The sequence below is a fragment of the Rhamphochromis longiceps genome, linkage group LG6, assembly GCF_057381845.1.
Source record: "Rhamphochromis longiceps isolate RC_006_pf linkage group LG6, R_longiceps_female_GT1.1, whole genome shotgun sequence".
Lineage (NCBI taxonomy): Eukaryota > Metazoa > Chordata > Actinopteri > Cichliformes > Cichlidae > Rhamphochromis > Rhamphochromis longiceps.
This window is the reverse complement of record NC_140562.1, coordinates 35,122,056-35,138,696: the sequence shown is the minus strand read 5'-3', so window position 1 is coordinate 35,138,696 and position 16,641 is coordinate 35,122,056. Positions and strand designations below refer to the sequence as shown.

The 16,641-nt window shown below is 42.4% G+C and overlaps 1 protein-coding gene across 2 annotated transcripts in view; it reads left to right on the top strand.

Annotated features, from left to right (window-relative positions):
- Positions 1-501: 501 nt before the first annotated feature.
- Positions 502-16,641, top strand: part of adcy9a (adenylate cyclase 9a) — a 45,589-nt gene continuing 29,449 nt past the window's right edge. For both annotated transcript variants that reach the window (XM_085410396.1, XM_085410395.1), the window contains exons 1-2: positions 502-517; positions 624-4,677. In XM_085410396.1, coding sequence (XP_085266522.1) covers positions 2,838-4,677 — 1,840 coding nt within the window. In that variant the 5' untranslated portion in view covers positions 502-517; positions 624-2,837. The remainder of the gene's footprint in view (positions 518-623; positions 4,678-16,641) is intronic.

Genomic DNA, 16,641 nt, shown 5'->3' with positions numbered 1-16,641 from the left:
ATTGGAAAACTTATGTTATTTGATTAGTTATTTGAGTTACTTATTTTCCAGTTAAATACATAAAAACCAAGTACTTGTAATAAAGTGTTACTGTAGCTATATATCTATTACATTTATAACATTTTTGTATGGTTCCTTTTAATGAAGAACATTAAAACTGGCTTAACTTGCAAACTAGGCCAGGCAACAACAGCATACCTTTCTGGGGTTTTTTTTTTTTTGATAAATGATATTTCTGTTTGTGAAGAAGCAAATTGTTTTTTGTTTTGTTTTTTAACTGAAACCGCCACAAACACTGCCATGGACAAAATACCGTTAAGGTACTATATTTATTTAGGTGTAAGTGGTGCGCTGCTTTTATTGTGAAAACCTGCTGCCCCCCCACGCCTCCCCAGCTTTAAACGTTTCTTCTTTTTTTTTTTACTTTAACTTACAAAATGTTGTTCGTGCGTTTTTAAGTGATCCTGTTTCTATCCCGTGTTTTTTTCGGAGTCACTATCCTTTACAGAGCAGCGAGGTGAAGTTTTTTTTGGAGGGGGGGGTGAAAAATGTTTTACTGTCTTTGCGTTTCTTGAAAAGCAAGACCGGAAACTATGTTTTTTAAACTGTGGTTTGCTTTACAGGCTCCTCGGTCACAACCAGCACACCAGCTGGGGCGAGGATTTCAGTCACAGCGAAGACCCCTGGAAGCTGCAGGAGAGGAGATACCACGTTCGCCTGGATAAGACCGCGAAAGCAGCCACAAACCTGTATGTGTTTATATCCACCACACCAACTCCAGCAGAGAGCTTTATCAGGAGGGGGGAGAGAAAGGGTGGCACCAACGACGGACGGAAGAGGACGCACCACAGCCAGAGCGCACAGTGTTGTGTTTGTTGGACACACACATGCCAGCGAAAACTAGCACTATCCAGACCTAAGGAATTGCTTGAGATTAGAAGTCACCGCTGTTTGGTGGGTGGGTTTTTTTTAATCCCACCGAGGAGATCCAAGGGTTTTCTGTATTGCTCTGGGGATTTTCGCCTTCTTTGCTCTAAGGGAATGCGAGGGGAGGAAATCCAGCCTCAGCTCCAAATATCTAGAGACTCTTAACTGGGTCTCCTCTCCAAACGCAGGAAATACGGCCTGGGATAAAAGTTTGGGAGCTTTTTGGAAAGTGGAGGAGGTTTGTGGCTGACGACTTGCACACGTTTTGCGACTTTTTAAAACCGGGAACGTTTTCTGCTTTTGGAGCTTCTGGTTTTCTACAGAGGAGGTAGAAGAAAAGCATTAAGATGTTACACGCTGTCGGTGTTGTTATTTGCAACAGTTTTGATCATCACTATTTATAGACCAGCCTGTTCCGACCGAGGGTGTTCCTCATAGCTGTATGTTTTGCCAACTGCGCGCAACAAGTTGCAGACACTCCCAGCAGAGGCAAACCTACGCTAATTTGGGCCAGCGGATGGTAGCCTATTTTCTGCTCTTCTCTGTTCTGATCATGCGTCTTTGAATAGCGCATACCCCCTCCCCGAGCCCCTCTTTGGAAGGCAGAGGGGAAACAAACGGTGGAGATCCGGAGAGGGAGTTCAGGAAAGGACGGGGCTGGATCCGTGGGAATAGGCCTGCCTGTCAGGCCTCTTATGATCTGGGGTTTGGACTGGACAGGACTGCGAAATAACTCGGTGTGGAATATTTGCAAGGGCCCGCTGTAAAGATAAAAGGGGAATATATGGGAATAAGAAATGCAAATCCTCAGCAGCCTGAGCCATGCAATGACAGTGGATGTAGTGGAAGGTAAAGCCGCATTCATTACAGAGCTCAAACTTTAAAAAGGAAATAAGGGAATTAAACGTTTGCCCTTATTTTAGGCAAACGAGAATTTAAATATTTAGTACTTAAAAACATACATTCTGTGTAAAGGGAGAATAAAGCTCATACATTACTTTTTTGAAAACAGTTTACTTCTTTTGATCCTTTATAATGAGGGAATTTAAAGTGTCCACGCGTTTTTGTGTCAGCACTACTTGTTCATAACACAGATTTTAGGGTTTTTTGTTGTTGTTTTTAAACAAGGAGTGTAAAGGGATCATTTATCCGCATGTTGTGGAGATAAGAAGGGACAGAGTAACTTTTGTAGCCAGACGCCTGTTGACAGTCTAAATCTAGCATCTGCTCACACAATGAAACATTCGCCTTGAATGCTTTCCCCCCTACCAAACAAACAGTGCTATTGTGGAATGAGGGAACTCGTAAGGGTTTTTTTTCCCTAACGGCATCTAACTGTAATGTCAGTAGTACCGAAATATTGCGCACACTCAGAGGAGGTCATTTCCAGTCATGTAACGACAGGGCCGACTTGATAAAGGCACAAAAACAGATGCATCACTAAAGGCTCCTTTCCGAGAAGGATGTTCTATTCAGGAGGCAGAAAGAGTGATGACGGTGTTTTTACCGCAGCTGGAGAGAAAGCCGGGCTCATACCCAGAGCCTCTTTGGAGAAGGATACATGTAATGTGAGTACTGACGCAAACCCGGGGTCGGATAATGGACTGCTCAAGAAACTGGAACGGCGCGTCTTATGTGAGTGAGTGTGCGGGCTGCTGCGTGCGTAGCAAATACGTCTGTCCCGTGCTCACCATTCATGCAGTGTGATTATTCCAACAAACACCTTTGCTCTCGCTTCCCCTCTGTCTGCCTGTTTGTCACTCCATCACCGCCGCCTCCTCCCTTCTCCGCGTGCCACTTGTGCACACACGGCGCCCACGCACCGTGTCTAATTGCCTGAGCAATCATCGGGAGATATCAACATAAAATATTAATATCTGACACCTCGTCTCCGCGTCACACCAGTCAATATGGCCACTCTACAGCATCATCGGCAGCTTCTTATGCGTGACACGGAGGTGGCATGCGACTCCAGCGGGGACGGCGCCGTGACAGTGCGGATTACCAACAGCGCGCCACGTGTGCATCAACATGAGCCCCTGAGGGCTGCCAACAGTGGGGGAGGAGGGGCTGCTGCCCGTGGGGCTGTGAATAAAACGAACCCTAACACCCACAAATGCAGCATCTCCTCCAGCTGCAGCTCGGCAGACTCCAGACCGGCTGTGACCTCCACATCCAGGGTTCACAGGAAGGTACCGCAACTGTTTGAACGCTCTGCTGCTCAGTGCTGGGACCCCAAGTTCGACTCTCCCATCCTGGAGGAGGCGTGCCAAGAGAGGTGCTTTCCTCAGACCCAGCGGCAGTTCCGTTATGTGCTGTTCTACCTGGCAGTAGCATCTGTGGTCTGGGGGGTGTACTTTGGGGTCAGAAGTGACTGCTGCAACCCCGTCACCTTCCTAACCCCTACAGCCTTCTTTTTAGTCTTACTAGTGCTCCTTTTTTTGTTTACTTTCACAAAGTCATACACGTTGCTGTACAACCAAACCTCCTTGCTCCTGATAGCGTTTACCTTCGCCATCACATTAGCTCCACAGATACAAACCGATGGCTACACTGGGCTGGAGAGGGCCGGTGGTGGGAATGCCTCACATCCCTCACAGGACAGCACACCAGTATGTTCATCCCCTTGTATTTCCTCTGTGGGAACCTTTTCTTTGTGCATGGAGGTGCTGTTGATTTTATATAGTGTCCTCCATGTCCGCCTATATGCCTCTGTGATGTTGGGGCTGCTGTATTCTATATTATTTGAGGCATTAGGATGGCTGCCGTTCCTTCAAAAGACTTCTGACACTCTCCGTTGGCTGGGACCCGCCAAAGCTCTGCTCCATTTGTGTGCCCATGTGATTGGCATCCATTTGTTCATTATGTCAGACGTGCGTTCTCGCAGCACGTTTCTCAAAGTGGGCCAGGCTATCATGCATGGCAAGGACTTAGAGGTGGAGAAGGCCTTGAAGGAGCGCATGATCCACTCAGTCATGCCGCGACCGGTCGCAGACGAGCTGATGAAGCAGGGGGACGACGAGGGCGGTGGTGAGAACTCTGGAAAGAGATATTCCTCTGGTGCCTGCTCAGCCTCAGCAGTTTCAGTGAGTGGCGGAGGGGGCAGTGGAGCTTCACAATCCCAAAGTGTCACAAACTCCAAGAATAACCCCCACAACAATCACAAACGCAAAAAGACCTCAATCCCTAGTGGGCAGATAATATTTAGGCCTTTCAACATGAAACGCATGGACCCTGTCAGCATCCTTTTCGCAGACATTGTGGGTTTTACCAAAATGTCTGCCAACAAGTCGGCACCGGCCTTGGTGGGCCTTCTCAATGACCTTTTTGGACGTTTCGACAGGCTCTGTGAGCTAACCTGTTGTGAAAAGATCAGCACTCTGGGTGATTGCTATTACTGCGTAGCAGGCTGCCCTGAGCCCAGACCGGACCATGCCTACTGCTGTGTAGAGATGGGCTTAGGCATGATCCAGGCCATCGAGCAGTTCTGCCAGGAGACACGTGAGACAGTCAGCATGCGCGTTGGAGTCCATACAGGCACCGTCCTGTGTGGGATTCTTGGAATAAAACGCTTTAAATTTGACGTATGGTCAAATGATGTCAATTTGGCTAACTTGATGGAGCAACTGGGTGTGGCAGGAAAGGTTCACCTATCAGGAGCCACTGTGGGATTCCTGGATGACCGTTACCTGAGAGAAGATGGACGTGTGGCAGAGAGAGCCGGGCCGAGCGTGATGGAGAAACTGAAGGGTAAGTGGTTGTTCAACTTTCTTTGCATGACAGTCACACAGAGAGGGTTGCTGCCTTTGAATTCTGCTTAGACATGGATTATTATTTTAAAAGATATATTAACAAATTAAAGATTACCAGTTGGTTTATCTTCAAAGTTCTTTGAGTTTGTAACATTTGCACTGAACACTGGACTGGGATAAAGAGCTAATTAGCTGCTAAACAGCAGGAAGAGCGGGCTATCACATTTCAATAAATTCATACAGGTGGAAGCTTGAGAGCTAACTAATCTTAGCACTTGGTCATTGCGAATGAGTAGGGTCAGTGCATGTCTAGACAGCACTAAAATATGTTATCTGACCAGTTATTCCTGCTGAAACAATCTACCAGCAGAAGTGGGAGATCAACCTTAAAGACTAAGAGATTAGAGCACCAGGAAGAGACACAAGTTTTGGTTTCTATCAGTTGGATGTCATTCAAGTAGTAGTCAGTTAATATGTTGTCTCTGCACGGGGGATTTTTGACTAAACCACTGCAATACATTTAAACTCTTATACAGCATTCAATGCATATTTATAATGTCACGTTGTTGCTCAAGGACATATATCACCCTCTCCATCAATACCCTATGACAGTAATGGTTTTGTGGGGATAAAAGTGCTATTTGGGAGCACAAGTCTGCAGACAGAGTCTTGTGTTATTGTGATTAGAACCTTTTAATTTCCCAAAACAACAAATGGATTTGAAGTCCTCACTACAGGCAGGAAACTTGCATAATATTGACATAAATGGATGCTTGTGGCACAAGGGTAACAGGATAGGTATTGGCATATACAGCAGAGATGGCTTAGATTTGTGAGCGTGACTGATACACAAAGTTTATGTTTGATCAAGCAGTTCCCATGAAGTCAAACAAGGTCAACGTGGCTGCACAAATCAGGCACTCTTTATTTAAACCCAGTTTCTAACCATCTGTTTTGTGCTTCTCAAAGTAAAGAACCTCCATACGTGACTTTTGTTTTCTCAGCGCTCTCAGTCAGTGCTGTGTTTGCTGCATATTTCTGACTGTGTTTGGGATTTGTCGTCGCGGTCGGGCAGCAGGAGCTGGAGATAGCGGTTGATAATAGCAGGACTGGCTGGCTTTACTGTTCTGAGGCAGGTATTCTGTTGGAATCCTCTGGATTAAGCAGGTGTTCATCGTCGTGTGACCACCATTTGTAGGAAAAGGAGGCGATAGGTTGGAAAGACTAGACAGACAGCAGAGAAAGGGTTAAAAGTATGGGACGAAATTGAAGCTTTATGCAACCTGTTCAGCATTTACAGGGTTTGGAGTCCATGAGTAAATGATTCATAAAGTTTGCTGAGGAAAAAAATGTATAGGAATTTTTTTGTTCTTGGTGGTTTAGGAATCTCAGCAATTCATACCGTGGGGTTACCGGGATTAAAGAGCAGGATATTTTATTAAGTCCAGTTAGTTGCAATAGATTGCTTAGTCATTCATCATGTGAAAAATAAACAGTGATTGTCACAGCCTCCCAAATACCAATGCTCGAGCCTTTTCTCTGCTGGTGGTGGTTTGATTAAGTTAGGACTCTTAAGACAAAACATGACAGACTTCTTTCATAATTTTTGATAATTAAAAAATGATAAATTGTGATAATATGACACATAACCACCGGACATATCTTTTCCTATAGACACACAGAGTGTGTCTCAATAGTCTGCCGAAAGCGGCATCAGTGGAACTAATCTATCCAGCAGGGAATTCCTCGTGGGCCGTCTAATCTTGGGTTGCTTGTGAAAAGAGACTGTCTGTTCTATTGTCAGGCCTTATGTCAGAGCGTATTCACACTTGGCTCTAAATGGTGCCATCACTTTCTATTTCTAGACTGGCGAACAGTGACAACATGAGATATTGACAAGCAGCTTTTGTTGAGGGAGAGAAAAGTGGAGAATGACATCTAGTTTCCTTCTGAAACAGAAACCGTTTCCTTCCTTCAGGGAGAGAGATGAGAATAACAGTTTGCTTCTGTTGCATAGAGAAAGAGATGGGTTTTTTTGTTTGTTTTTGGTTTTTAAAAGAGCAAAAAACGAGAGCCTAGATCCAGACTGGATTTTTAGAGATTGTGCTGATATGGATAAACTGACAGAAATTGCATTTGTACATAATCAATATGTAATTTTAAAAAGGGAAATGCGTTAATTAACGTCCCAGCTATGTATTTTACAAACAGCTTAATGAATCATCTGCTCAGCTGTGATGCATACTCTGCTGCCGACAGTGCCAGGTGAAATGCATTTGGAACTACTCAGATTACAGCAATTTTCACGGTTTTCCGGTACGTCCGGTTCAGGATCATTTCCACAGTTATCCTTTCTCATGAGTAGCACAGAGCAGGAAGTAGTCTGCTTAAGATGCAGTCACATTAATGCAAACAATCCATGTGGTTTAGGGAGGGAGGGAAGGGAGCTGCCTGGATAAAGCGTGCAGGAAACGCCCACACGCTAGCAGCAAATGTAACAAAATTCACACCTTTGCACATCTTCTGCACTTTTAAATCACTTAGACTTGAGAGCTGGCAAGATGAAGACCAGCTAATCAGGCAACATTTGACATTTCTGTTCTCATCTGCATGTTTGGAGCTGCAGTGCATGTGTGATTGCAGAGCAGTGATACTATTTGTAAATTACCCACCAGCATCTTTTTATGCATTTTGTTCTGTGCAGTGGTGCACATCGACGTGTTTGTGTTTCAGAGAATCTCAATGTAGAAACTTTTATTGAGAAATATTGTGTGAATATTAGATTGGAGAAAAAGGCAGGTAATGAGAAAGGTAAGAATCGGCAAGCTAACCAACTTTTGTAGCTTTTCCCAGTGTTAGTTTTCTCACCTTAAACCAGAGATTTGTAAAGCTGCCAGAATATTGTGCTCTTTAAGACATCTTTGACTCTGAAGATAAACTGTTGCAACTGCTGTAGCCAAATGTTCCCATTTGGACATTTTTCTCAATTTATTGTGTAGTTATGGCCTCTCTCATCTTCATTCGGTCACTGTCTCCAAGCTAGCTTTTTCTGATATACTGCTTATTGACTTACTGTGAAATGCTAACTGAGCTGTCCCATTTCTCAACGTTCCCTTTGTTATCCATACGCCTCAATTTCAAACACACAACCCTAGTCAGTTATTGGGTTTGAAAATAGGTTACAGAGTAGTTATTAATCCCCGGTACCTTTAATCTCAGACAGTTGCGAAACTGAGATTTTATGATTCACGGTGTCCGTTCTCCTTGTCTGACACGAGTGATTAATTCTGTGCGTTTCTTCGGTGTTCTCCGTCTGTAAGCTGCGTTTCCCCCTCCTCTTCACCCCATGTCGGGGTCTTCTTCCCTTTCATGTACCGCATCTCTCCCTCTGCTTTGCCTCATCCTCACTGTGTAACACATTCATTGCCTCAGTCTCCCACCTGTCACCCAGGCCTGTACATGTGGTCCTGTTGTGTAACAGTGCTTTAGTGCTGTCTGCTGTCTGTCTTTAGTCACAGCTTTGCTATAGATCCTTCGCTAGGCTGAATGAGCCGGCTCCGGTGTCATGCTTCCATTCATTCTCTCTCACTGAAACACCACTTGCCATTCTCTCCTTTACAAATACTCAGCCTGTATCAGAAATGCAGTTTGTGCAATGGATGACGCAGCTGCAAATCACATCTCAGTGCACCATGAGGAATCTGTTTTCTTTACAACTTGCCTTACTTGAAAGAAGAAGAAGAAGTCATAATTTTTTAACTATGTGGTAGTTATAGCAGCGCTTCTTAAGTTACCAGTAATAAAGTTGAAGCGCTTTCACGTCCTGCGTCCTGCGTCCTGCATCCTGCACTTTGGGTCCAAATCCTCCCTCCAGCTCAGTGGTACATGACAATTTCCATTTACCTTTGCTCATTTGATGCATATCTATTCACACCCACAACTGAAAAGCTCCAAATCTACAGCAACTTTTTATTAAAGCCCATTAGGCCTGTGTGTGCTGCTGTATTTCTTTCCTGTGCATGTGTGGTTTTTTTCTGCTTGACCTTTTTGATGTTATTGTTCGTGCTGTCAGATTTTACACACAGTTTATTTCCAGCGAGATGATTTTTGCATTCTCAATTTTCCTGCTTCGCCTCGTATTTAAATCCTGCTTGTGTCACTGATTGCTCTGCTCAAATGCTCGTGCCGCCTCCGTCCTCTCTAATCCAGGCCTGCCATATCTCTTTTAGCTTCAAGCACACAAACACACTCAGATTTCACTGCAGGTGGTGAGGGAAGCACATTTCTGTCGCGTATTCGTGTTTAGCCAGTTTCTTTATCCCTGCTTTACCTCTTGCGCTAATGCGCAATGTTTTTCCTTTACAGTACAATATAGCAGCCTGTTATACGTCTGCTAGACTCAAGGTATCAGCCTTGAACTGTTCTCATGGTATCATGGCGTAGCACTAGCGCCTTTTCAGTTTCGATTTGCGTCTAAACTTGGTGCCCGTGTGTATACATATTTGTGTGCTTGCACATGTATACATGCAAGCTGCATGCATTTGGCTTTTTTCCACACACGCTCGCACACATATTTACAAACTGGTCCATCCTACTCTTGCATGGAGTTTCAGTGGAAAGTCCATGCCCTCAGGCTGATTAGTCTTTGCTAAATCAAACATGTCACCTAAATATGCAGTTGCAAACAGCAGATCCTTAGCCGTACCAGGCCAGCCCTAGTGTGTCACGGGGCTGTCCGTTTGTATTCTTTTCACTATATTTGGCGTCAACCACTGTTTTCTGGAGGTAAAGGTGACTGGCTCATTTTCAGCATTTCTATTAATCTCAGATCTTACATGCTAGCAAAATCATTTACTGTGAAAGCCACCGTGCACGTTCCTCCTATCTGTCTCAACACGATCGGGGTATTCATGGGTCAAGTGACAAAAGAAGTTCCAAATCTCATGCAAATACATTCAAAAGCTGCCCAGACAGTGACTTTCACACTATGTCAAAACAAGCTTTCCTTGGCTCATTAATTACATGTAATGTATATGGACTCCATTTGAGCTGTTTCAGTTTAAAACCATGGTGTTTTCAAGCCTTACTGGAACACTTGAACAGTGATTTAATTAGTTAGAGTTTTGCCAGTATAAAGAAGTATATTCTGGATTTGCTGATCATTTAGCTGATCAGTAAAATAACACACAAAAAACCCCAACAACAACCAACACTAAAACCCCCCTAAACAACATCACTGAACATTTATCAGGCACGCACATGTATTGATGAAATGTCTGGTGTGGTAGATAATTAACCATTAAAAACTGCTTTATAAATTGACAGTATGATAAAAGGATCATTATTGAAACCAGTCTTTGCACAAAAGAACCACGACAGCTGCACAGGCCAAAGAGTATTTCATGCTTTCGCTCAGTAGCTGCAGTTTCTCAGCTGTTAATCCTGATTTTTTGATTTTTAACAAAACCTGTCAGGAGGAGATGATCAGTAACACAGAGACAGAAACACACAGCAGTGCTCTCGCTGCCACGTTATAATTTGCTCTGCTCTTCAGATCTTCACCCTTCATTGGGAGCTACATCACCGCGCTAGCTAGCCAAACAAAACGTGGGCTTGTGCTTCCGCCTGTGTGTGTTTTACAGTAAAGATAAGAAATGGCTGATCAAAGTCTTTGTGTCTTATGTACACAGAGGTGCTTTTACTGTACACATCAGTTTATCACTCACAGGTGAACTCAGGTTGCCGGGGTGGCTTTAAAACGCTGTGTGTTTGTTCATCTCTTTCTCTTAGAAAATCTTTTTTTGTCTCATTTCATCTGCTTTTGCAAGGCTCTCTCATGGTATTGTCACATGCATCACCTCGATCTGTTTGTTTGGAGGAATGCGTTCACTGTAAGGTTCAAAGGTCACTTGAAATCACTTCTCTAGGTGGTCTTCCAAGCAGCTCCGTGTCTTTCGGTATCCACTGCGTATGATAAAAGTGATAAGTACAAAAGTACAGTAACGTTAGAGCTGAAAACAAAGGAAAAACTAGGTCTATATATATTTTAATAAACGTATGGGCATATAACCACTTTTACTACTTAATGTTTTTACTCGAGGTGTGACAGACATTGCAGGCAATTAAAGAGGACCAGGGCTTATGCTTATCACTCACTAATCCTGTAAGTCCCATAAAGCGCAGTATGAAACGCTTTATGGGACTTGATGGTGGTAACATACTAGTAAAAACAGTTCTGATTTAATTCCTCTAGCTTCTTTAAATGCTAATCTACTGAAATCCTTGGCAGCAGCACTATTTTGATACTTATATTATTACTTATAGGATTTGCACATTCGCCTAACAAGAGAAAAGATGCTCTGTTTGATCCTGAGAGGAGCCACAAATCCCTTTGGAGTTATGTGAGGAAGAACATGTGGCATAAAAGTCTGCCAAATCAAATCAGTTACCTGCAGTGGCAACCACATTTATGAAGCAGCTAAAAGTAGCTTCTTCTTGTTATTTGGGACTGTTTGTTAGGTGTGGTGTAGTGTTTGACCACAGCGGGATGTAAGCAGTGAAAAACTTGTAGTTTCTGTATGTAGAGCTCCTTTTTTTTTCAGACACAGGCTCCAAAATCAGTCTTTTAATTGGAAATATCAAACATTTCACTTATGATATGTTTTTTTCCTTTGAAAAACTTTACAGATTATTTGTTATGTTTTCATTTTAGGAAGTTTACATTGATTTCTGACACGTGTTCTAAACTGCTTAAAAAAATAATTTTCCAACTATTTCATCAACTCTTTTGTTTGCTGATTGGCTCTCATGCAGGAGGTCGGTCCCTCCTGGATAATCTAACCTCAAAATAGTCATGTTTTACGTCACGTTGGACCGCACTTTGGTGGTTCAAATCCACCATCAGGCCGGGGCCTTTCTGTGTGCAGTTTGGATGTTCTCCCAGTGGCTGCGTGACTTCTCTCCAGGTAGTACACCTTGTTCCCAAAGTCTAAAGCCATGCCGTGAGTGGGTCAGGTTAATCGGTGACTTTAAATTGGCTGTAAGTGTGAATGCGAGTATGAGTGGTTGTCTGTCTCTTTGTATTGGCCATGCAACAGGCTGTCGACCGGTCCAGGGTGCACCCTGCCTCTTGCCCCATGGTAGCTTTAATTGTATAAGCAGAAGAAAATGAATGGATGGACGCATGAAGCTGGACATGACTGTGAGATGTGTATCTGACTGAGAACCTAAAGAAAATATCTTCAATTCATATGGTAGCAACAGTCAGTCACAAAGTAGTGAAGCCCTCCTGTTTTACTGTAACTAGAATCATAAACTGCAAAATGAGATCATACTGTACTGAGGAAGACTCTAAACTTCTAAAATTCATTTTAAAGATGTTTACTGAAATAATAAAGCAATTTTCTCATAGACTTCCGTATAGTCAGGGTTCTTTTTGCAGCCTGTGGTGGCCTTTAAAAAGAATTTGATCTTCTCCATCGGCTTCATTTTTCACACCTGGAGTCAAATATGTACATCCTTGAAATATAGTATGGAAGCAACACTGCAGGCATGGATGGGGAAAAATATGATCCAAGTGAAACTAAGCTGAACGAGTGAGATTTTTGTAGGCGTAGCAAATCAGTTTGTCCTGATAAAGCTGTGTGTGCGTGTTTTAGTTCATATTACTACTTTTTTAAATTTAAAATGATTTTCAGTTGACACCTGATGAAGTTTAGCATAATGTGAAGACGTTCAAAGCCGAAAAGCATAACCAGCGTGACGCTGCTCTGCTCTCCAGTCTTGTACATGCACAAATTGCTCAGAAATGACTTGCAAAATGGTCTCCTGCAGTATTATATTAAGTACATCCTAATTCCATTACCATTAATGCTCTGTGTGTCCCAGAGAGAGAAATGATGTTGTAGATCTGATAGTAAATCATAATGTAACTCTGACTGTCAGGAGCCAATGAACCAGCAGAATATAATAGGAGCAGGACCTTTCTACAGATGGTCTTCTTTGTCTCGATTCTAACAGAAACACAGTTTCCCTTCCTTCTAACGTCTGAATGACCTGTAATAACGCTCTGTTATCCTCTGCATCTGTTTCTTTAAATAGATCTGTAGTAACAGTTAGTTTTCCCTCACCCAGGCAGCTGTCTAATCACCTTGCTGTTATTCAAACAACCGGCTTATTTCACTAGAAGTTTGTCATTTCCATTGCCCAAGAATGACATGACTCAAATGTGTATGTGTGTGTGTTCAGTGTTGATAAGCGTGCCCGGCCCTGTCCTAGTCTGATTGCAGATGTATAGCAAACACAAACATGCATTTGTACATGTACATGTACTTAAATTAAATTAGGAAGTCAACCTGTATTAGAAGTAAATAAATCTAACTCTAACTCGAACCATTATAACCCAACAGCGAGATGTTTGAAAGTAGCCAAAACTGCCTCCACTCTGTGTTTTAAAAATCAAACTGGTCCTCAAGAAGACTACACACAGAGACACACACAACTACATTTAATCTATAACTAGTCTTTTCTACGACCTACACCTTACTCAGGAGTCACCTGCATAGCTCTGTCCATTGTGAGTCCATCATGTATTTGTGTGTTTGCACATGCTCGTGTTCATATTTGAGCTTCAGTGGAGCTTTACCTAACAGCGTTGGCACACGTTGCGCTGTCTTTACATTTGGTGTATGTTTGCCTGCGTTTAGCTCATATCCAGAAGTCTTCAGCATGATCACATGAAGCCATGTGACGGTGCTAGAATATGACTTGTTGATTGTTTTTGTTGGTTTTTTACTTCATGCAAAGGTGCCACCCTTTGTGTGAAGTACAAAGGGTGGCATATAGTGAAATAGCTATCACAGCTTAAAGTGGAGACTAAAAATGTCAACATTAGGTAGAGATTGATAAAGCTGGCTTGTGTAAACACAAGAATCGTGTGAAAACACAATAAAAATCCCGCTCTTTATCAGTCCGGGTGTTTGGGGACGAAATTCCGATGAATTCGTTCAGAGGCACACAAGAAATGTGGGAGGACTCGGAGAGTAGATGATAACATTTATTATGTTCTGTGACCGGGTTTAAGCCATTGATATCATGGTTATGTGGCAAGATGCAGTTCGTGCCATCAGACCCTGAGAGTTTTTGCCTTGTCATGGTCATCCCTTTCACCATTGAATGGTAGATTGCCATAATAATTCACTTTCTGGGGGCAAAGGCCTACCTGACACTCCTGCCTCGCTGTTACTAATCGACCAGCTCAAAGAGATTTTATGACTGGTAGAATCGCAAAAATTGAACGTGTTCACGTTGGCGCGTGGCTCAAGGTTGTGCCATGGACATCTGCGGACTTTCATTTAGGGTTTGCACACGACACAATAATATGTCTAATTTGCCTGCTAGTTATTCTGCTCTTTATGTCTGTTTGTGTAATCTGACAGCTGTTTAAAATTCCACATTCGTAGCAGCTGCGCGTGTCAGTTTGGCAGCATCGTGGTTTGCCTCTACTGCCCTGTGAGTGTGTGTGTGTGTCTGTGTGTGTGTGTGCCGGCTATGGTTTGCTGGGGTGGTGCTGTGTTAAACGGCTGTTCTGAATAATAGATACGGAGCGCAGCCCCTAGCCTGTTAAAAAATCCATGAGCTTCCGTTGCACTGGTTTATAAAAGCCGAAGTGCTTGGAGAAAAAGAGTTTATAGCCTGTGAGGGGAACAGGCAGAATAAGATTTGGGCAGTCACATCCCAGATATGTCAAGGCATGAGCAAAGAATGGAAGACAAACACTTTGCTCAAATGTTTGACTGGCACATTGTACTGCAGGCAAGGTTTTGTGTAGATGTGTATTTTTTTCCTTTTTAAGTGTGTAAAATTTTCTTTTTAAATATCACAGCTGCAATGGAAAAAGACAGGGAGGCATTACATTCTGGCTTTTACAGTTTTCTGTTTTAATTGAATGAATTCAAAGAAGTTTTGGATTTGACATATTAGGACCGCTGTGTTTTACTTTCCACTGTATGCTACATACATAGTGTTCCCTATGTATGCAATGAGTCATTTGAACGATCACATATTATGAGATGTTGTCACAGACACATCATTCATTCGTTTAAAAAACAAAAATAGCAAACACCCCTGGATGCAGAGCCACTAACTCAGTTAAAAATAGCAAATGAGTTGTTTAAGGTTAGGCTACAAACAAAAGCATCTATAAGCTTGAGTCTCAGTTTATTCTGCCTCTGACATTGCCGCGCTATAAAGCCACTGGGATAAGTCGCTGTTACTCAATGTTTTCAATGTTTTCAATGTTGTAATTAGTGAAAATAAAGTAATTTTTAACAACAAAAACAGATTTTTCGTGCCTGGGTTTTATATGTTTCTGATGGCACGTGGGTCAAAATGACCTGCAAGCATAATTATAGAGACACGGTGCAAGCACTCCACAACACAGTATCCACAGTCAGAATAATTTCACTGAGTAAAAGAAGGAAAACTCGCATTAGTAGTTACAGTTAAGTAAAAAAATGGCAATCTGTAGAAGATTTCCATCTGTTCAACAAAGGATCTGATTTGCTGGGTGTGGCGACTTTTCGCTAACCTGCCAAGTTCAGTCAATAATTTCCTTTGTTTCCCAACATGCCCTTTGGTCACATAGAAGACGTGACTGCAGGTGTGAGACCTTGAGAATTAGCATATCCGAGAAGTGCATACATACACATAAGTTACATAAGTTATGAGTTACTGAGTGTTTTCTTAAAACACTTGTTTGTTGTACCCAAAATAGCCAGTGGTTCATAGAAAGATGGGCCTAGCTTCTAACCCAGCCATGGTCTTTCTGTATGGCGTTCACATGTCATCCTTGTTTACAGCTTTGCTCAGGTTTCTCCTGCCATTTAAAAACACGTTCATGCCACGTATAACGGTGCCGGACACTCCCACAAAGGAGATTCTCAGTTTTCAGAGTTTCACTTTCTGGTTACCTTCACAAAGGAGGTTCTGTTTTTGCATGCATGTCTTTCTGTCTGTAAACAAGAGATCTCGAAAAGCTTTGAATGAAATCTGATGAAACTTTGTATGAATATAGAGTGGAGTCATGTTAACAACCCCTTCATTTCTGCTTATATCCACCAAGGCCTTTAGGGTAAACCTAATGATCTATTGGTAGAAAATGGATTAAAAATCATTATAACTTAGAAACTATGAATTTTACAAGTGTGGTGTGTGTTGTCAACTATATAGAAAGTACCATATAAAGATGTAAAATATCATGTCACATTTGACCTCTGACCTTTCCTTTAGTGTCAATAGATATATCTGAATGTCAAAGTGATAATAATGTTATATAAGGAACAATGAAATGAATGCTACAGATGTATTAAATGCACATAAATCATGAAAAAAACAATTATCTATTGTTTTTATTGAGCCAATAACAAAAGCCTACAAATATGTTTAAAAAGAACAAAGAAGACAAAATACAATTCTTTTTCCTTAGAAGTAAATACTGCCCAGACAGTGAGCTGTTTTAGTGGAGGTTTGCCACTGAACAATAACATGGCAGAAGTTCTTTTTCCAAATATCTTTTTAATAGCCTTCAAAAAACCTGTATCAGTAAAATCATACTATAATAGGAATGCAAAGTGGCGTCCCTTGGTGGTCTGTGGAAAGAGAGAGTTGTGTGACATCAGTGGAAAGAGAAAAAGAGGGAGGGGAAAAAGAAGAGAGGGAGCATATTCTGTGGTTATGACCTTTTCCCAAGGATTTCCCACAAACTAGCTTTGGGCAGGAAGGAGGTGTGTATGTGTCTTTGTGACTGTGTGACTGGACATTGTGAATCTATGGCAGATAGCAGAATGATTCACTCTGTGCAACAGTTGTTCTCTGTAGTGTTGCAAATCAAGTTCATTTGCACCAGAAGCAGATAAGATCTCACGGAGACAATAAATATCTGTCACCGCACTGCATGTGTTTT